Source organism: Xiphophorus hellerii, chromosome 5, assembly GCF_003331165.1.
Source record: "Xiphophorus hellerii strain 12219 chromosome 5, Xiphophorus_hellerii-4.1, whole genome shotgun sequence".
NCBI lineage: Eukaryota > Metazoa > Chordata > Actinopteri > Cyprinodontiformes > Poeciliidae > Xiphophorus > Xiphophorus hellerii.
This window is the reverse complement of record NC_045676.1, coordinates 10,711,846-10,732,868: the sequence shown is the minus strand read 5'-3', so window position 1 is coordinate 10,732,868 and position 21,023 is coordinate 10,711,846. Positions and strand designations below refer to the sequence as shown.

Here is a 21,023-nt window from a genome sequence, read left to right as displayed (position 1 = left end):
GACAGAAATGTTCATGTGATGGGTACAGGAATGTCTGGAGAAAAAGATATTAAGACGAAGGTTGGAAGGTCAGGAATGAACCTGAACTAAGTCAGTGGATGTGGCAGAAAAATAAAGGTTTATGTTGCCTTGTCTACGCTCAAAAGTTTCAGCTGTGTTTTAAAGAATCTGTTCTGACTGTAGAGTAGTCCATGGGGTTGAACAGTTACAACTAAGCTATTGATATTTTCAGTCACACTTACACCAAAGAAAACTAAAAAAAACACATATAACCAATTTTAAAATGTGTTTAACAGTGTAGGAAGTGTGTAGCGATTCAAATTGAGATTAATCAACACGTTTTAGATTTTAATTAGAGCTGGTTCTGATCATTAAACACAGCAAAGTAAAACCTTACTGTTGACTGATTAGATACGAATTCAATCTCCGCATTGAATTGGATTTTAACATTAACTTTATTATATTTCGCTTTAAAAAAAATAAGACCATTTTTCCCATTATACAAATTTACGTCTTTTTAAACACAACACTAAAAAAGTGATGGGAAGGAAGAGTGGGCTTTCAGGAGACTGAAAACAGGGAATCACAAGCTGTAGCTAGTGAGAAGTCACGTGCATCAAGCAAAACTGGCCTGGAGGAAACAAAAAGTCTGTTTCCGGTCTAGATTTTATCTTTCAGGTGTGTTGATGTGGGAGTTTGAGCGAACTGGAGTTTACTTTGAAAGTCTGAACGGAAATCTCCTGTCACTTGTCCCTCACTTCACACCGGTGCGCTCCCTTGAGGTGATGAAAAAATAAAAAACCAAGTGCTCCAACTATCCCCGGACAAAAACAGATACTCTCCGGACGCAGGTAAGGCGGACTCACTTGGCTGAGTCACCGTTCGCTTTTACTTTACTTTGTGAGCCCATAACGCGAAACTAATGTGAAAACTTTAGAAACAACGCAGCTAAGGTTATGAGCGCCCGTTAATCTTTGCAAAACTTAGACCTTTAGGGTAAATTGCTCATCGAACGGGTTATTCAGCAGATCTCAGATTAATTGGATTGGATAAAATGTACTGTCATAGGTGCATTATCTTTATTTAAAATCACTGGGGACTTGTAAACACATTTAAACCAAATTCCTCATGACATGTTTAACTGTTTCCTGTGTGAGGGCTGTTTCTTCTTGTCTGACTAGCTTTTCCACTTTGTCAACATTCGTTCAGTCCTTATAAGTAAGGGGTGTGTTGTGGCGTGGAGGTAGGCAGGGCATTTATTGTCACCCCTATAAACGTTCAGATCCCAGCACTATGAGATAGGAGAATGCATGTTTCAATAGGTTGCAGCATTTATTTATGATCTGTCATTTTATGTCAACTAAATTGAGTGCTACTGTTAAATATTTATCACCCATTCCCAGCTCTGTGTGTGGCAATATTTACATCTACATACTGTATGTAAACAGCACTAGAAAAAAAAAAAAGAAATTCTGTTGTGTTTTTTTTGGTTTTGGTGTGCCAAGCCTAAGATTATCACTGGCCCCCTTTGAAAAACTTTCTAGCAGCACCCCTGGTCCCTACTTTATTTATTCAAAGGCGCAGACACTTAGCCTTTAGTTTTAACACAAATTTTTCTCTGCCATATCTCTTTGCAAAACTTTGAAACTGGCTTGGCAGATGGTGTCAATTTAAAGCCATGTTGACCTCCACTGTTCTTCCATCACCAGAGCGCAGCAGCATGATCCCAGTGGGTGAATTCAAAAGCCTCGGGATTGAGCAGAACTCCCAGTTCCGGGTGCTGAAACCATGGTGGGACGTTCTGTCAGAGTACCTGTGCATTGCAATGCTCATGATTGGTGTCTTTGGCTGCACCCTGCAGGTGAGGTATCTGCCAGCATGAAAGATATTTTACTGCATGTTACCTAATTTCTACAACTTAATATCTTGGGGAGGTTAATTATTAGCTTCTTTTGGCATGTTGTGGCACCCCGGAATGACGTATCAGAATGTTAAATTCCCCACACACCCTTCTCTCTGTCTCAGTGCAAAGCATAAAAGTATGTGCAGTTTCTCACCTCCAAGCCATTTGAAAACACACCAAGTATAATTTAGTAACTCTGCTCTAAGACAGACTATGTCACAGTACCACTAAAAACCTCAGAAAAATCCAGCCTTTACTTGTAGTGCATTTATTCAGTGGGAGGGAATAAAACAAAATCATGTTAAGACAAAATTGCTTGTGGCACAATTGCCACCCCAAACGAACCTTTCGAACAGTGCGGGGTTGCCAGGAAAAAAAATCTATCTTACCATTACACTCTTCTGGGATCTTAACTGGAACCATGTGCTTTGGTCAGATGATAGAAAGTATGGTGGAGGTTCTATGATGCCGTGGGCCTGTTACTCCTCTGAAGACCCTGGGAAGATTGCTAAAGAGACAATTTTTTTATACAGTGACTTAATTTATGTTACATATGTTTATTTAATTGCCCTAATTTTGTAGAAATCAGTTTTAATGTGGACATTATAAAGATTTTTTTGTAAAAAAAAAAAAAGAAAAAAAAGCCAGGATTGATCTTGATTGATTTTTAAAAGCAATAAAATTGTTAAAACATCCAGGGGTGGGGGTGATTGTTTTTTCTATGTACTATAGGTGTATGTTGATCAAAAGATAACAGGTAAAACTCCTACAGAAACAGGGCCTCATGAATATTTATACAGTATACAGATGTTTGCAGGTTTACTGCAGTTAAAAGAGAGGAAATGCAGAAAACCAGAATTCCAACACTTAAACTGTGAAAATGTGGTTTATTTCACATATTTAATAATTTGGGGATCTTATCAGAATGCATTGCCACACATTATTTATTTTAGTCTTTATGCTTTTGTTTCTAGCTAAGTTACAGAACATTTTCTATTTAATTTCCACAGCTAACCCAGGACAAGATCGCATGTCTGCCCAGCCATATCAAGAATGAGGCAGTAGACTGCAACTACATCATTGACTACAGCAGTAACAACAGTGACAGCCCCATCGTCACGGAGTTGTTCGGTCGCAAGAATAACCTGGACATTCACCAATACTTGTTTGTTAACCAATATTGCTATGAGAGGTTTGTGCACTGGTATGCAAAGTACTTCCCATACCTTGTGGTGATCCACTCTATGATCTTCATGGTAGCAAGCAGCTTCTGGTTCAAATTCCCTGGGACATCTTCTAAAATTGACCTTTTTGTCAACATTCTGAGGAAGTGCTTTGACTCACCCTGGACCACGAGGGCCCTGAGTGAAGTTTCAGAGGAAAGAGGAGAGGAGAAGCTGGTCAGTTTGAGGAAGAACACCGTGTCAAAGGATTTCAAAGACCACAGAGCAGATGAGGAGGAGAATATAGGACTTCTTCGCTCCACCTCGGTCATATCTAATTCAGAAAAAAAAGTCCAGGAACCCCAGCCTACTCCTTCTGTGTTGGACAAAAAGGAGGGAGAGCAGGCCAAAGCTCTCTTTGAAAAGGTGAAGAAGTTTCGAACCCATGTAGAGGAGGCAGACATCTTGTACCTTATGTATGTGCTACAAACATCTCTCAAAGTCTTCAAGTTCCTTATTATCATTGTTTACACTGCAGTGCTGGTACAAAATATTGAAGTAATTGTGCGCTGTGATGTCCCTCCTGATCTGACTGGTTTTCATATATATTGCTGTAACCACATCAAAGCCCATCTTTTCTCCAAGCTTGCTTACTGCTACATCTGCTTCATAGGAGTGTATGGACTTATGTGCATCTACACCTTATATTGGGTGTTCCACCGACCTTTGAAGGAGTACTCCTTTGAGCACGTCAGACTGGAAACAGGTGTCAATGACATACCGGATGTAAAGAACGACTTTGCTTTCTTGCTTCATCTAGTGGACCAGTATGATGCTCTGCATCCTAAAAGGTTTGCAGTCTTTCTTTCTGAGGTAAGCGAGAGCCACCTCCATCAACTCAACCTGAACCACGAGTGGACCAACAAAAAGCTGCGCGCCCACCTTTCTAAGAACTCAAAAGATAAGTTGGAAATCTGTCTTACAGGACTACCAGGCCTTCCAGACACTGTCTTTGAAATCACAGAAATTGAATCACTCAAACTGGAGCAAGTTAAAAATGTCACAATTCCAGCTGGCTTGGCAAAGCTGGATTCTTTGCAGGAGTTATCTTTGATCTACTGTCCAGCTAAGCTGCAACTGCTTGCCCTGAACCATCTTAAAGAACACTTAAAGGTTCTACGTCTTACTTTTGAAAGTTCAGAGGAGATCCCTATGTGGATGTATACCCTCCATTGTCTGGAGGAGTTATATCTGACTGGTCCTTTAACTAATGAGGTGTCGAAAACTGGCAACTTGGAATCTCTGCGAGATCTCAGCACTTTGAAACTCCTTAGTCTACGATCCAACCTACGAAAGATACCACCCAGTGTTGGTGACCTAGCGTCACAGTTGAAGGCATTGTGCATCCACAATGAAGGGGTCAAGCTCCAGGCATTTAGCACACTGAAGAAGTTAACCAACTTAGCTTCATTAGAGCTATCAGGCTGTGACCTGGAGCGCATCCCAAGCGCTGTTTTCAGCCTGAACAATCTACAGGAGCTAGACCTGAAGGAAAATAAGCTTTGCACTGTGGAAGAGATCCTGAGTCTGCAGCATTGTCGGCGTTTGGTGACGCTCCGTCTGTGGCACAATAAAATCACTTACATTCCTGATCACATCACTAAGCTGCACACACTGGAGACGTTGGACATAAGCTTTAACAAGCTGAAAAAGCTTCCGTCTCGGCTGTTCTACTGCACCCGGCTAAGGCACCTCGACATCTCCCACAATCAGATCACATCCATTCCTTCAGAAGTGAACATACTACCGGGTCTTCAGTTCTTTTCTGCTGCCTTCAACTCTCTAGAGTCTCTGCCAGAGGAGCTCTTCTCCTGTAAACGAATGAAAACTCTGGTTCTGAGTAACAACCGCCTTTCGTATCTTAGCCCCAAAGTGGGCAACCTGGCCCAGCTTGTGCGACTGGATATTAAGGGAAATCAGTTGGACTCTCTGCCTTTGGAGATAGGAGAGTGTCCTCTTCTGAGATGCACTGGACTGATAGTAGAGGACAGCCTGTTTGACTTGCTGCCATCAGACTTACAAAAGAAGCTGAGTCAAGGCTGAGACTGAAAGCTGAGGATAGTGGCAAACTAAGAAAATCATGGTGGCCAGTTGTGTTCTGGCTTGCATTGAGGAAAGTGTTTTAATTGTGGACAAACATATGTAATACATATGTGTTTTAGACAAACAAAGTGTCTTCTTTTATTAAAATATCTTTTTACAGAGCTTGTTTCTTGTTTGTTTTTTACTTTTTTTGGATGTTTGGGGGGTGGGGGTGGGGGGCTGGTCCGGCTCAAACTATAGTTCTCGAAAGGTTTCCCCTTAATGCTAGCACAAAATAAAGACTATGTTGTAGACAGACCTATGTTGTTTCTGACTGAGGAGGTTTGTGCTGTATCCTGTAGAACAGGTTTTTACTGCCCAGAGAGGAGTCCTTCACTGTGTTGAGTCATGTTGCCTCCGTTTAGGCGATATAGAGAAAAAGGGAGACCTTTGAGACAAACACCAATACACTTAAGTTTTAATTTAATTGAGTATTATTTATTTAATTGTAGGTAAGTATCGTTGCATTAGAAGTACAACTGAAAGACTATTCTGTTACTAATCTGAAGATCATAATATTAAAAGGTTAAATACAAAGATTTTTTATTGTATTCTTTCTCCATTTATTTATCCATGATTTTCCCTCTGAGTGTATTGAAGGTTTAAACTCAGCAACCCAAAAATTTTTTCTGTTTCTGCTTTGTACCTTCAAGTCTATTCATGTTCTGGCTTGCAGAGCATGACTGAAAAACAGGATCCTAGCAGTGAAATGAACAGAAATACCTCTTCTGTAAAATGTAACACTGACCCACCCTCATAGTATTATATTATAGATTGTTATTTGGGTGTAACTGAGGAGTTTGAACAACAGTAGCTGCACAGTATGTGCCAAATGCCACCATACCAAGTAAATCATTACCCTGTGTCTTTTCTCTTGTAGTTAAGGGGGTGATGAAGAGTGTCACCAGTATTAGACAGAAGGTTGTGTAAACATTTTAAGCAGTTTTAGATTAAAAAGCTATTTCCATGTCTCACAGGGAACTGTTCATTCCATAATTCACAAAATAAATATTCCATAACTGCAAACTTACAAACGCATGAGCAGTCACTTAAACTGATAGGTCTAGAAAGGTGATTTAAAGCTAGGAATACAGCACAATTTTCCCCCCCTGATTTTATCAACTGGTCAGATGAGACAACAACGCTTTAGTCTACATGCAAGACTGTCAGAAAACCAAAACTGCCCATCACCCTAAATACTCCGTTCCCACAGTAAAACATGACGGTGGCAGCATCATGCTGTGGGGATGCTGTTCTTCTGTGGCATTGACCAAACTGGTCAGATCTGAGGGGGGGGAATGGATGAAGCTAAAAACAGCAGAATGCTGGGAAAAAATGTGTTAGAGACTGAAGCACAGTTTTTAGATTCATTTTCCACAGAGGTCTCAGCATGAAGGTCTGATAAGTGGTTTTGATAGTCATGCTTATGACATGCAGATTCTTGTAACCCTTCTGATGATCTAGAAGCAGGATTTCTGTAATAATCTTAATTTCCTTTACAAAAAAATAAGAAAATGTACCTCTGGTGTTAATTGGTAAAACAACTTTATCAGACTCTTTTTGGGTTTAAAATAAACTGGACAGATTTTTTATCACACTCACTTGACATAAACTCCATGTAAATGTTCCTTTTGTCCCTATTTTGTAACTATCTTGTAAGTATAGATGTTAACTTTTCACCGTTACCTGCAGAACATGCCAACAACAACTTGACTGGAAGTATTTGCACACACAGCACACCCACATTCAACCCAATTGAGCAACTGAGCTCTACCTAGTGTCTGATTGAGTGTCTCAATCTGACTCTTATACTGATCAAGTTAAGTTTATTTGTATTACACATTTTAGTAGCAAAGCAGTTCAAAGGGCTTCACATGATAAAAACAAAAAGAAGAAATAGCAACCAATTAATAAACAAGCAATAAACATTGCATTTTGTCAAATGCCACCATCAAAGTCATTAAGAATAATCATCAAATATACAAACATATTGATCACTGTTCCAGTTATGAATCAAATGCAATTCTAAACAGCTGGAGTTTTAGATTTGATCTAAAGGAGCTCATTGTTTCAGCTGTTTTATGGCACATAAAAATTGAATGCTGCTTCTCAATGATTGGGTGCATTTCTACCACTCAGAAATATTACAATTTTAGCTGGTCCAGTTATAAACTTCAAATTAAAATATAATTCATACTTTAAAAAAATTGACAAGTACTAATCAGAAGTTGAAGAATTAGAAATGCCTTTATACCTCTTGAGTTTGATTTATTCTACCAGGCAAGCATTTTAATTTGGATTTTTAAGCAATAGACCAATACAAAATAGTACAAAACTGAGGTGATGCAAACCTGAAAATTGTGGTGTACATTTGGATTCCATTCTCTTGAGTCAATGCATTGTAGTTACCTTTCACTGCAGTTACAGCTGCAGGTCTGAATACTTTTGGAAGGCGCTGTAAGTGACCTGTGAATACGCACTTCAACACAAAGAACCAGCAGCACAGTAACTGAACTGTATCTGCTCTCTCTTCTGGTGAAGTTGGCTGGAGGAGGAGCACAGGCAAACAAAATAGCCATTGTGCTGCGAGAGCCCTGAGCACAAACAGGAGCAAACTGTGCCTCGGTTACCTACAGTCTGTAACAAAAACAGGACTCGCATTCAGTTTTAGCTTCAGAGCAGTTAGCTTTGTGACCTTTAACAGGGTTTTCTGGGTCTGTGCATTCCATTGTGGAATTTTCAGCTTTATCATTGATGGATTATCTTGAGGAAGTGTTAAAACACAAAAAAAATATTTAGAAAGAAAAACAATATGGATCAAAACCTCTGTTTATCAGCGTTTTAAAAATGAAAATCAAGTGAATACTACTCACATATGCTGGAAAGATGCTAAAAACTGGTCATCTGCGTTGTTTTTTTTTTTTAATTCCCTATTTAAAAATAAATTCATAGAAAAGTATTTTTACCAACAGGAGAGAGTTCAAAAAAGATTAAATTTAAAAAAAGACAATGAGAGACAATAAGACTTAAAGTTCATAACTTTATTTTGTGCTTTCTCAAAGTGAATAATCTCACTTTTGTCTTAAAAGTATTTATATAAATAACATTTCAACAAATCACATCAAATGTTGCTATTTACAAAGTCACAGGAATATTAATTCCTCTTCCAACAATAAATAAGAGTAAATTCAAAGTTCATCTAATTAAGAGAAACACAACTATGCAAAGCAATCAGGGTGCACCATTTCATTTTTGTAAATTAAAAAAAAACAAAAACATACATGTGTAGAAACTGTTACAATTCATACACACAATGGAAATAATGTAAAACAAATCACATAACACTGGAGGACAACTATCTACAAATGTGCACTCCCAATTAACAGGGAAAGAATGTAAATATAAGGTGCCTAAACTGCACTGTGCAAAAGGTGTCTACAGTATATAGCCACCAATTCACTGAAAAGAAACTCAAAAGACATCACCTCCCATCACATTTTAATGTTCATCTCCAAAACCTAATTCAGGTATTCAAGTAACCAGGAACAAAGCAAAAAAAAAAAAAAAGAAGTAAGTTTTTTTTTACCATTCTTACTAACTGTGAATGTGAGCAAAAAGTGAGTTCATCATATCCAGCTCACCCAGAGATCGGGCAACGTCTATTGCTGTTTGACCACTGACGTTGGCATGTTTCAGGTCGGATCGTGGAGCCAAGAACTCCACGATATCCCGGTGGCCTTCTCGTATGGCGATGTGGATGGGGAGGGCGCCGTTCTGGTCCTGGATGTTCACTGAAGCCCCGTGCTCCACCAGGACCTGCAGGGTCTCGAGGAACCCCGTCTGTGCTGCATCATGGACAGGCGCTATGCCGTGTTTGTCCTGGACGTTGGGCTCAGCTCCTTTTTCCAGCAACAACCTTGCTACTTTGGAGTTCCCCATCATCATCACCTGAAAGGGCATGTTAAATAAGATGAATGTAGAGCACATAATCCTTTTAAACACCTTTGTGTAAATTGGTATGTTATACAGTCAAAGACCTCTTATTTTCTCAGCTTTATGTCAGTAAGAACTCAACTCTATTTAGTGCATTTACTATAAGCATCAACATGTCTTTTTTCACAAAATGTTAAATTTGTAAGTACATTTTCTAAATGTTTGTTCTTAATGATTGTATCTTAAAAAGAAATTGTAGCATTATAAGCTTCTGTTAAACTAAGCCTTTATGTATAGCCGTTCCAATATTTAAAATCTCAAAATGTTCCCCAATAACAATAATAACAATAATAGATAACTCTGAACTAAAACTTTTATATTTGGAAATCCACATACCTTAGCTGAAATATTACTACTACTACTACTACTAACAATAAAGAAAAGCTGAAAGCTCCAAATAATTTCACTTCTATGTAAATTTGTAAACCCGATTGTACCGATGTGTTTCCATTTTGTCCCTTTTTAAATCCATCAATTTCAAAACTTCAAGCAATTAATTTAATAATAACGTATTTATACCTTTGCTCATTAGTATGTTTAAGTTGCACTTCTGAATTGTAATGAGTTGCAAAAGTAAACTGATAATTATGCTCAAATACAGGTGTCACATTATATTTTCTGAAAATCATTACATTGAAATCTACCTGGTCAAACCGAATTTACAGGTATGGCAAAAACTATTTCTTTTTGGGAGTCAAAAACATATTTTGTAATAGACTATGACTATGCCTTGTATGGATTTACCATGTCATGCCTTTGTAGTTTTCATTTGTAGTTACAGACTTTTTCAAGGTAGGAATTAAAGATGTTTGCACAGGATGTTTCAGAGCATGAGGAGTCCAGCATGTGCGGAAAATATGATTTTTTTCCTGGGGTATTTTGGACATAAATACAGCTTCCAGCAGTATGTGTGTACATGGGATGCTTTGAATTCTAAGTACGTCCCTGCTACGAAGAAAAATAAACTGACATGCCATCATTTAATTACACGGTATCCAACAACAGACGACGTCTTTTCGTAGCCGAAAAAAGTCGAATCCCAAGAACCAAAACTACAAATATACGAATTGATCAGCGGCAATAATTCTGTAAATTATTGTGGATTAAATAATAAATCCAAAAGGAAAACATGACATTGGTAATAAGCAGCCCACCCAAAATAAATGAAAAGATATAAAATGTGAAGTAGGGATTATGTAATTTCCGTTACCATAACAGGGCGGACATCGGAAACAACTCAAACACAGCGACCAAATGAATTTGTCATCGGCTCATATCAAGAAGGTAATAGTTCTGAAACTGATTCATGATGTGTGAACGTGAATAATAACGGCGCTTACCTGCAGCGCGGTCCGGCCGAACTCGTTGGGAGTATCGGGATGCACTCTGCATTCCTCCAGGATCCTCTGCACCTCATCGGCATTCCCTTTGGCTGCTGCCGCCGTCAAAGCTTTCCCCGCGTCCATTTGACTCAGGACCATTATACTCTGGGTTTTCTGCTACTGGATAAGACACGGAGCAGAGTCACATCAAAACTCAAACTGAAATATTTCATTAAGATAGAGAAATTGACAGGTTATTTCGAAAAGCCGGGATGATAATGTCGGCTACCCCTAGCTAACCTTACTACAGCATCCGGCTAACGTAACTTGTAGTTCTCCGCTGACGCCATATTACTGGGTTGTTGCGTACAGCTGCAACGCTGGGGTGTTTAAACAAAATATAAGGCTAAACCGCACTGGTGAAGGGAAATATTTGCCATCTCGACAGAGATAATTCATATAGACTGAATGTTAATAACAAGTAGCATCCGAGCTAACGGTTTATCAACCACAAAGGTTTCTGTGCCTACCTTATTCAGTCCGTTGAGATACCAAGCGTCGTCAAGTCTCCACAACTCGTTGCTTCTAGTGCCCAGTTATTTTTAAATACAATTCAAACGAGAAAAGTTTATCAACCTTTAAAAAATACATTTGCGCGCTGAGATCCAAACTGCGGCGTCTCCCTAGTCTAAAATTTACAAACATTGGAAAGAGAATACGCTGGCCAATCACAACTCTCCCAGTAGGCGTTGTTCGTCCATATATGGAAAAATAGGAGGAGCTATAACTCTGTTACTACGCTGTCGCAGTGGCAACATCAACATCTGACCAATCAGAGCTAGAAGCGAATAAAGCGGGCGATTTGTAAACGTTGGCGTCTTCAAAGGGCAGTTCATTCAGATTTCCATCCTTTGCTTGTACTTCTGCAGGTGGGAGTGACAGAAAAAAGGCGGGTGCGAGTTTGTAATTTTGGGCGGAATTTATCGACTGTGATTACACAATGCGTGCCTGCAGGTGTGATAGAAATATCACCAGTTAAACGGCGTTTGACACATGCAAAACGAAAAAAGAAATACACTAAAGGCCACTGATAACAAACTGCTTTAAAGAAATATGCTTTAAATAATTTTAATGTATGAATGCACATAAAATTCTGAGTAAACACATTTGATAAAAACTTCTTAAAACAAGAAAATTAACATTAAAGCAGGTGATATTTTAAAACATGTTTGTTTTTTTTTTCCTCCAGTGCTGTTAAAAGTGATCTTTTTGTTCCTCGGAAAGTCATGAAGAATATACAATGGAGCATCCCTCAGCCTTTACACGTTAGTCCTCAGCTGGTAATCTGAATACGAAGGGAACAAATGTAAAGGCCAAAACCATTTAAAAAATAATGACAAAGTGTATGACAATTTATTTATATAGGAAGGGAACTATTTCTAATATTAGAGAACACTATGAGGAGTGTTGCAACTCTACCTCCACTCTGTGTGATGTAGCGCACCCAGGGTAAAGCCTGGTACCCGCTTTTTTCAATAATCTTCATATACCGAACCTAGCAAAAAAGAGAGTGTTATAACATGCTGTGGCAAGACTGCAGTGCATCATAAAAGCAAATAAACTGAATTGAGTCACATCAGCTCCTACATGATCTAACTTGACTATTAAAGTCTACTGAACATGCCTAGAAGCAAAAGAAAGAGCTAATTGAGTAACAGAGCAGCAGAGTAATACGAAAAACACACTGCAAAAAAAGAACAAAAGAACAAACATTTTCTATCTCCCGATTAACTTGATGCCCATGTCCACATGCTAGATTACCTCATCATAAACAAAATAACCAGTGTTCAAACATACCTGAATGCCAGAGACTGTGAAATAGGGGATTTCAAATTTGACTGTAATAGGTGGTTTCCCTTCTGCTTCATCATTCTCTACACTGGGCAAACCAAAGTGAGCTCTCATAAGAAACTCCTTTCCTCCCTGTATCGACAGATGAACACAGAGACAAATTAAACAAAGAGACAGACAACACTGGCAGTGTTAATGTGAAGCACTCTGTAGTGAGCTCCTTACAGGGAATGACTTGATGGTCCACACCACCAGGTTCTTCTCAGGTACATATTTAGCACTGCCTGTGCTGGTTTTGAACTTGGGTGAATCAGCATCACTGGGGACCGGGACCCTCACCTCCACATTATTGGCCACAGACTGCTTTTTAAACTGTCCCTTTGCCTAAAAACATCAAATCATCATTTTGTCCAACGTGAAACTGTCTCTAGGCAAGGACAGGTTCAGCTCCAGGGTGTGTGAAGGTGCTACATCACAAGAACCCTGTTTACATGATTAATTTAATGAATTGTCATTTATTGTACATTTCCAACTTACAGGAAGCACACATGATGAAGAGAGAACAGAAGAAAATAGGCAGATATTGTTGGGACTATTTGCAAATATTATCACCAAAAGATTTTCTAATATGCAGATCTCATTCCTAGATCTTTTTGGATACAGGGTGTTGTCTAACCAACTGCGGCTTCACAGTAATTATATGGATTTTTTTCTAATTCTAAGAGTTTTCTATTAGCCTCAAGGCAAATGATTTCACAGAACTGAATTTAGGGGTATTAACATGAGGGAGCCTGAATAAATGCACATCACACATTTTGATTTAAAACCCTAAAACAAATATTTCCATTTGCATTTAGGAAAATCTTTGTGTGGATGTGTAGAAATCACATCCACATGTGTGTGGATCCTTTAAAGTTTGTGAATGAAATGTGACATAATGTAAAAAATAAAAATAAGTAGAAGCAGAAGACTTTCCAAAATACCTTAACCATGATCTCAACTCTGCTGTGAGAAAATTTCTCAATGACTGACTCAATCCATATCAGAGGTTTCACCTGTAAGACAAAAATAGCATTTGGTGAAACAAAGTTAGATTTTTCCTATAGCACATGTTTGCATATATAGCAAACTCGATACTGAAGTGTGTCATACATGCGTATTGATGCGATATGACATGAGTTCAGATTCTCCATCTGGAGGAATGAAGGAGATTGTCCGATCGCTTTCAAAACGGGAGAGACGGACACACTGATGAAATTTCACGTCCTCCATCACCACCGTCTTCCCCTTGTCACCTGAAAAACAAAAGCCAATGCATTTCCTCAGGATGTTCTGATTTAATAGCTATATGACACATATAGATATCGCAGGTGTCCAAACTGCATTCATACGTCCAGTGAGCGCAAAAAGAACGCGATCATTGAGGCCGAGGCGCAGTTCAGGCATTCCAGACAGCATGGTCTTCAGTTTAATGCTCCCCACAATGTCACTGCTCATTACGCTCCCATTGGCATTCACCTGTTAAAACAATACGGTGTGAATAAAACATTTTATTTTCATTTGATTTATTTTGGCAGTTGCACCAAATATTTAGTAAAGTTAACTAATTCATAATGCACTTTAGGGTGTAAACTGGCATGCAAATGTTTTTGGATCCTTAGGTGAAATACTATTTGCATATGAATGGCAAAGGCAGATTATCTGATTTAAAAAATTAACTGACGCTAAACTGGAAAGACTGCATCTTTATTTGAAGCCAATAGATTTATTTTAATCTTCCACTTAAAAAAAAGACCCCAAAAAACCTTAAAATATGTGGTAGTCCTGTGTAATTCTAGTGTGGAAAGTACTGGAAGTTTGCCTGTCTTTAGTTCATAGTAGTAGTAGTAAAATACAGAATCCCTCTCTCACATCTACACTAAAATCCTTTTCAAGACAGTTTTACAATATTTATTTTTCTGTTTTAATAGTTTAAGAATAACTAACTTAAATCAAAAGCTTCCCCAGGTCACTCCTCACTGACCTCTATAGCAGACCAGAGAAGACAGACCAACAAATATCTGAAAAGCTTTGTTTATCTAAGACCAGAGGAATTTGGATTCAGTTTGAAAGATTTTTTAAATTAATTTTTCAGTAAAGGATAACTGCATCCCATTCTTCATCTTACCAGTACATTGATGGACTCAATGACGTCAATGAAAACCTCGTTCTTTTTGTATTTGATGCCCTCCGACCGCCAGGAAACAGCGTTGGTGACAGTGGTGGGGACCTTGCTCTTCGCCACCTCCAGCTTTGCACCTTCCTGGGTTATGTATCTGTAAAACAAAATCAATAGACATTATGATACAAAATCCTTTTCTTCTAGTTAACTTATGTATGAGACCTTTGACTATGCATGAGAGTCTCACTCTTGCAGGATCTTGCTGTCGGTAGTCTGAGGGAACCCAAAGTCCATCAGCTCATCGAGCAGCTCATAAACAACAACAAAATTGTCCTGAATGCTCTCTTCTTCCAGCTCTTTGAAGTATTCTGTGAACACCTGTGGAAATCAGACAACACATAAATGCAATGTCTGGAAGAATGTGAAGAACCAAGTTTGGATATCACGTCTGAAAACTGTTTGTTCGCCAACTTTACCAACTTTCCAAAAGAAAACTGTATTTTTTTCAAACAACTTATTTGCGTTTTAATAAAACACTGCATATGTCCCACTTACCTCAACTATTTTGTAAAGAAATGAGTAAATGAGTGAGGCGTTTGAGTTCTTATTGGTGGTGGCCACAACTGTAAAAAGTGCAAGTCAAGGATTATGCTAAAATCGCACCGTTGCCTGTTGAAGTTGGGAATGTTCAAACCATTTGCTTCCATAATTGAGTAGAATTTGTACTGGTCTCCCAAAGTTAAAATGTATAATGTACCACATCAGCCAAGTATGCTTTAAATTATGTGTACTACAATCCGGGCAAGGATACGGTAAAGATTGCTGTGCTTGATCCACATGAAGTGAACATTGCCATGGGACAACACAGGACTGAGAAGTCCTTCCTCTTCATGCTGCATGAGTAAATTCATAAAGTGGTCAATCTCTGCCATGTCCACATCGCCTTTGTAGTTACGACAAATCAGCACCTGAGCAGAAAGAACAGAAAAACAAAGTTTGGACACAAGTGGGCTACTATTTTATAACAGAAATACTTAAGAGTTAACTCATCTGTGTTTTTTTTTTCAGATTTACAAAACTATTAAATTCCCAACAAGTTTGAAGTATCTTTCTGTTGAATTACTGAAACTGATTATATTATTGAATACATTGTAAGAAAGAATGCATTGATTTGTAATTCATGGAATAACATGAGGTAAATTGTAAAATAGAATGAAAAAAATACCAATTTTACAGAGTCCTATTTTTGACCAACTGTTTGATGTAAGATTTTTTCATACTAATTAATTTCTCAGTATCCAAGTTTTACCTCTGTTTTGTTGCACTGCATCTTGCTGCACTTTATGTTCGATTTATTTACTAATCCAAGTCTCTTTCGTTTATTGAAGCATGAAAAGTAACCGAGTTGGTCAAGATTAAAAGACCTGAGTATGTACTTAAAAACTGCAAAATGTCAAAAATAAATAAATAAATATATAAATAAATAAATAAATAAAACGAAGAAAGTAAGACCTACAATTCCATGAAATTAAACATGCTACCAATAAAAAAATGGCACTATTACTTTGAACAATGGCCCAACACGCTGCAGGGGACAGTTTCAAATATGTGCAAAGCTAATACTCATCATAAAACTGTCTCAGCTAAATTTATCAGATCAAATATTATATACATTATATTTTCAGCATACAAGAAAAAGAACATTTAGTCGTTCTGTTATTGAGAGGCGTGTGTCATGTTAACATGTCCCGTGTGACAGAGGACAGACGTCAAAACAATGAAAAAACCGTGACGCTAATGCACCTCCAGTTGCTGAGGGGTAACAGGTGCAGCACGTTAGGTTTTTAACTGAATCCGGAAGTAGCGAGAAACGGCCACTAAATAGGTATGTCGCAAGATTTTCATTAATTTTTAACGACGCCATTAATGTTTTACAGTAAAAGCAACAGCAAAACTGGAGTAATTTTAAGGTAAACTTTTTAAATTCATGCTGAAAACACGAACCTGCAGTAGAAACGACCATTAAATGTGACCAATTTTATCAGTCCCAACAGTTATCTTACCTTCCCTTTCAAATCCAACACAAATATTGCGGAGGCAGACATTCTGCTTGGTACACGACTTTACAGGTATCAACAAACTCAGAGTAAAGTTCAGTACGGCTCGTCAGACTTCAGTTTTACCATTAAAAAACACAGAGAAAAGCATCAGTCCAGTGGGATCACAGACTCCACGGTGGCTTTTTCCTGAAGCTAACGTGACGTGGTCTCGCGCAGGTGAAACATTAACCACCTCACCTGAGCGGAGGACAACTGGCAGAGGTGACTGTAATGCTCGTCAAAACCACTAGAGGGCGGCACCGGCACACATATTACACTGGAGGACAACGTTGCTGCTGACTTTATGATACCTGACCCAGGTAAATGTGTTTGTCTTGGAACATGGCGCTGCATTCACGAACTTAAAGATACAACAATGAAAAGCTTCAAAAACTTCTTAACCGGTTGTTTTTACGCTTTTGTTTTATTTTATGCTGCTATATTGTTTAATGCATGTTCATAAATATCCATTATATTACTTGAAAATGGCTGCAACGCACACTTTGGCGTATTTACTGTTCAGTGTCGTCAGGAGCTCGTAGTGTTTACATATACAGTGATTTGTGAAAGGTACTCATGCCCCTTGAACTTTTCTATATATGTTTTACATTACAACCACAAACTTGAATGTATGTTATTGGACCTTTGTGTGACAGACAAAGTACATGTGCATAGCATTGCATACTATATCCCCTACTGGATATAATTAAATAAAATCCATTGCAGCTAAATCCCATCACCCAGTTAACAAAGTCCATCCAAAATCCTGAAGCCCAAGAGAAACATTAGACAGGTATCTGATAAATACCTGTCTGTTCAAAGATCAAAGAAGAATCAGGTTCTAAAACAATATCACAAGAATAAATATGGAGCACTGTTGAATCCTTCAAAAATGGAAAGAGTATCACAAAACTTCAAACTGAAAGATATGAATTTACAATAATGCCCATGTTCACATACTTTTTCAAAAAATTTTTTAAAAATGTATGTGTGTTTATGGCAGAATTAGTGTAATATCTATTCAAGGTTGTTGTGCAAATTATGTTCCTACAGTAGCTTTTTCTGTGATATTAGCAATAAACCTCAAAATAATAAGAAATGTGAAAAAAAACATCTTTGTGTAACAGTTTTTCAAAACCAAAACAATTTCCTTTTTATGATTCTGATGTTCTTAAAAAGCACATTACACTCAGCCACAATAAGATATATTGCTGTATCGCTAGGTACAAACATCTGTAGCACAAAAACTGACTTCAAAGTTTATTTTATTGCATTGGTAGATACAGACAAAGTTATCTATCTGGCCCAATTTTAAATTTTATGAGAGCCTGACCTGTGGGCTTTGCCTTAAACCTAAAGAAATATTTTCTACCCATATGGCTGGGTTCTTCTTAGGCCATTAACCTCTATTATCCTTTCTGTGTTTATTATACCCAGATCCTGGCCGCTGCTTCTTATCACCGTTGTGTAGAAGAGCAATTACCATGAAATTACACATTCTGACAGGTTTACAATATGTGTGTCTCAAAAAAGACTGTATGGTCCAGATGGAGTGCAGAGTCTTCCTGTGTCCCACTCCTTTGGTCCATAAGAGTGAGGCTCCTCTTATCAGACCACTCTTTATCTAATGAGTCATACTTTTATCTGGGCTGTAATTGACACACTGTAATGTTGTTCTTGCACTGGGTACAACTGATAGTATATTAGTCTAAAAAAACTGCATGGCTTGATTATTGACTTCATCTCAAAGATGTAAATACTCACTAAATTCGCAGATAGGGTGTTTTTCTTCACTGAAAAGTCAGTTTGCAAATGTCATAGACAAGTTTAAACAAGCAAGATAATTTTCTTTGTTAGTGAGAAGTCCAATGACCTACACTCTGTAACTCATAGTACTTCTTGATCAAGTAAAAATCCTTGAAATGGACATTTGTGAGTATCTGTCTCTGATTAGATTAGGCTTTGAATGGTTCCTTAATACAAATGTTTCTAACAGTTACTTATTGGCACAAAGAGGCCCTTATCCATTAAGTAAGATTCGAACCAGTCAGGTGTTGTTCCAGAAAGTTCGTATTTCAGTCGCTCCAGTAACATACTATCGTCAACAATGTTGAATGCTGAATGTGGAGATTCTTCTCAGCATCTCTGCGAAGACTTTAACAGAATCCAGAGTAAACAGGAATCATTATAATGTTGCACAGGCACAAGTGTGAAAGGAAGAAATTATGTCCAAGGATTTCTGAGTGAGTGAAAAAGATTTCAGAGAAATTAAACTCTCTCCCATATGTCTATATTATATGTCTCTCCCAAAGCAAAAACAGATTGTTTTGGGAGTATTTCCCATGAAGGTTCTCACGAGCTTTGTGTCCTTCACAGATAAAATAGCCTCAACTTTTAGTTCACAGAGTATTAAATTGAGCAGTTTTTTTTTCTTTTGACAAAACCTATCAGTTGCACATGCTGTTCTCTTGCAGCAGTCACCCACCTGCTGAGGCCTCAGGGTGTCCTGATAAGACCAAACATGGGATCATTGTTACTTCTCATCAGGGCCTTTTGTTACACATTTGGATGCTTAACAATGGAGTATCGGTCCTCCATCATCCATCCTGTCTCCTCCTGCTGTTACTTTTTGAGGACACTCCCCTTTGCCTACGAATCAGTGGTGTGAGATGCGGCTCCTCCCTGCTTTCGCCACCTGACCAATGAGAAACCCAACAATCCTGTATGTAAATAATCAGGAGAGGATGCAGATTACAGCCTCCGGGAAACAGGTGTCATTTGTCACCTCAGACTCCCTGGTAGCTTTCTTAATCCTCCTGGGTGCTGCCATTGATGGGCAAGTCAGCTTCACATCTCCGATTCTACTTTAATCTTTAATGAAATACCTACTAACAAAACACAAGGTGAGTAAAACGGTGAATTATATTTAAACATAATCAGATGGGCGTGGAGTTTTTCATGCAGGAATGTTGAACCAGTTCTGGACAGACAGCATTCCATAGTTTTCTAGATGGCTCAACATGTCCCCAAATAAAGTCTGTCCTTGAAGACAAACCCAAGACGCAAGCACATTCTTCATCAATCTCTTTTGTTTAAACAATGCTGTCAACTTTGTAGGTGAAGAGCTTTTTTCATTTGAATGTCACAACCAGTAATGACTCATGTATTAAAGGCATCTTCAAGAAACCACTACTTCCATCTCTATCCTCCACATCAAATTTTCTTAAAGAAACCTAGAATTGTTATTTTTAGTGTGTTTTCATTGTTTAAGTAAAGATTTCACAAATTATAATAATAAAAAAAAAATTTTCACCAAATTCAGTCCAGCCAAGAATATATATTACACTGGTCTCATGCACTTTGTTCAGGGTATTAATCCTATTATTTTAGAGACTGAACTAGAGATGATTATATTTAGATTAATTTCAAATAGGAAGTGAGTTGGGCAACCAATTGAAATCTTTGGATCAGATGCCAGCTTCAGCGTCATTATTCAGTCAAGGTAAAGGCGTTATGTTCGTATTGGGCTGATACTGGGCATAACGCAGCAGCACGCCCACCTACGACAATTTCTGTCCATCCATCCGTCCGTCCGTCCGTCCGTCCGTCCGTCCGTCCGTCCATCCATCATCTTACACGCTTATCCCTAGACCCACAACGATTTGACATGCAAATATGTTTTACAAAATTTGCTTCAACTTACAGCTAGCATGACCCTTCTTTATCCCCAGAGTGCTGTCTGCTTTCCAGACTAGGCATTAAAGTTTTCTTTTTGATAAAGCTTACAGTTAAAAACAGAGGGAGTATACAGCCCAATCCAGGAGAGGAGGAATACAGTCCTTGACTCTGACTCTCTCAAGCCTCATTAGGTTATCTAGTTATGTTATTAGAAATAGCATAAATATCTCTGAAGATAGTTTTAGGCTACTGCCTTGAGGACAGGCTGACAACTTTTCATCACACTCATGCTTTCTTCTTCTTCTACTCTTCAATTTTCTGTTATTTCAGTTGTTAACTTAAAAAGTTTATGTCTAACTTAATGCACCATTTGACAACTAAGACCAATTGGAATGTATGTGTGACTGGATTGAAATATATATTTTTTGTAAAGTTACATAACATTAATTATGCAGGAGGTTTATTGAATTAGGGAGCAGGTTTCTCCTGAAGCCGGCACATTTATGACTTCTCTGACAAAACTGCTGCTTTATACTTAAATCCTTCAAGGTGGTGTATCTAAAAAGACAACAGACAACTTAAAAGTTGTCTAAAATCTTCTAGGTTTTAGGGATCAACAATTGACACACCAGAACATTTTAAATATTAATCAGATGAACTTTACCATGAACTATAATAGTTTGTCATTGTGATTCACAGAAAAACTATGCA

General features: G+C 38.1%; 3 protein-coding genes across 6 annotated transcripts; 1 reads left to right on the top strand and 2 right to left on the bottom strand.

Annotated features, from left to right (window-relative positions):
* The first annotated feature begins 733 nt into the window (after positions 1–733).
* On the top strand, positions 734–5,330 carry LOC116720305 (volume-regulated anion channel subunit LRRC8C). Of its 2 annotated transcripts, none has more exons than XM_032563478.1 (3): positions 734–851; positions 1,710–1,861; positions 2,914–5,330. In XM_032563478.1, exons 2-3 carry the CDS (start codon positions 1,721–1,723, stop codon positions 5,167–5,169), a joined length of 2,397 nt encoding a protein of 798 aa, XP_032419369.1. In that variant the 5' UTR covers positions 734–851; positions 1,710–1,720; the 3' UTR covers positions 5,170–5,330. The 2 variants fall into 2 exon arrangements, with proteins under 2 accessions (XP_032419369.1, XP_032419370.1); XM_032563479.1 differs by having other exon boundaries at positions 1,710–1,866.
* Positions 5,331–8,234: 2,904 nt separating this feature from the next.
* cdkn2d (cyclin-dependent kinase inhibitor 2D (p19, inhibits CDK4)) lies at positions 8,235–11,525 on the bottom strand. 3 transcript variants are annotated; one of them, XM_032563482.1, is made up of 3 exons: positions 10,824–11,525; positions 10,542–10,703; positions 8,235–9,156 (listed from the first exon to the last, which is right to left on the bottom strand). In XM_032563482.1, exons 2-3 carry the CDS (start codon positions 10,680–10,682, stop codon positions 8,803–8,805), a joined length of 495 nt encoding a protein of 164 aa, XP_032419373.1. In that variant the 5' UTR covers positions 10,683–10,703; positions 10,824–11,525; the 3' UTR covers positions 8,235–8,802. The 3 variants fall into 3 exon arrangements, with proteins under 3 accessions (XP_032419373.1, XP_032419372.1, XP_032419374.1); XM_032563481.1 differs by having other exon boundaries at positions 11,054–11,525; XM_032563483.1 differs by having other exon boundaries at positions 10,542–10,700; positions 11,054–11,525.
* A 110-nt stretch (positions 11,526–11,635) lies between these two features.
* ap1m2 (adaptor related protein complex 1 subunit mu 2) lies at positions 11,636–16,830 on the bottom strand. The gene is made up of 12 exons (XM_032563480.1): positions 16,599–16,830; positions 15,347–15,503; positions 15,091–15,158; positions 14,783–14,913; positions 14,542–14,689; positions 13,766–13,892; positions 13,527–13,669; positions 13,358–13,429; positions 12,600–12,758; positions 12,381–12,506; positions 12,003–12,078; positions 11,636–11,868 (listed from the first exon to the last, which is right to left on the bottom strand). Exons 1-12 carry the CDS (start codon positions 16,638–16,640, stop codon positions 11,843–11,845), a joined length of 1,275 nt encoding a protein of 424 aa, XP_032419371.1. The 5' UTR covers positions 16,641–16,830; the 3' UTR covers positions 11,636–11,842.
* Between the last annotated feature and the right edge of the window lie 4,193 nt (positions 16,831–21,023).

Excerpts from the sequence above, each read along its gene's own strand:
- LOC116720305 (XM_032563478.1), top strand. The coding sequence starts at position 1,721 with ATGATCCCAGTGGGTGAATTCAAAAGCCTCGGGATTGAGCAGAACTCC. Across the intron at positions 1,862-2,913 it reads TCTTTGGCTGCACCCTGCAG|CTAACCCAGGACAAGATCGC; the intron begins GTGAGGTATCTG and ends TAATTTCCACAG.
- ap1m2 (XM_032563480.1), bottom strand. The coding sequence starts at position 16,640 with ATGTCTGCCTCCGCAATATTTGTGTTGGATTTGAAAGGGAAG. Across the intron at positions 13,893-14,541 it reads TTGAGTCCATCAATGTACTG|GTGAATGCCAATGGGAGCGT; the intron begins GTAAGATGAAGA and ends TTGTTTTAACAG. Across the intron at positions 12,507-12,599 it reads GGACCATCAAGTCATTCCCT|GGAGGAAAGGAGTTTCTTAT; the intron begins GTAAGGAGCTCA and ends CTGTCGATACAG.
- cdkn2d (XM_032563482.1), bottom strand. The coding sequence starts at position 10,682 with ATGGTCCTGAGTCAAATGGACGCGGGGAAAGCTTTGACGGCGGCAGCA. Across the intron at positions 9,157-10,541 it reads TCGGCCGGACCGCGCTGCAG|GTGATGATGATGGGGAACTC; the intron begins GTAAGCGCCGTT and ends ATGCCCTTTCAG.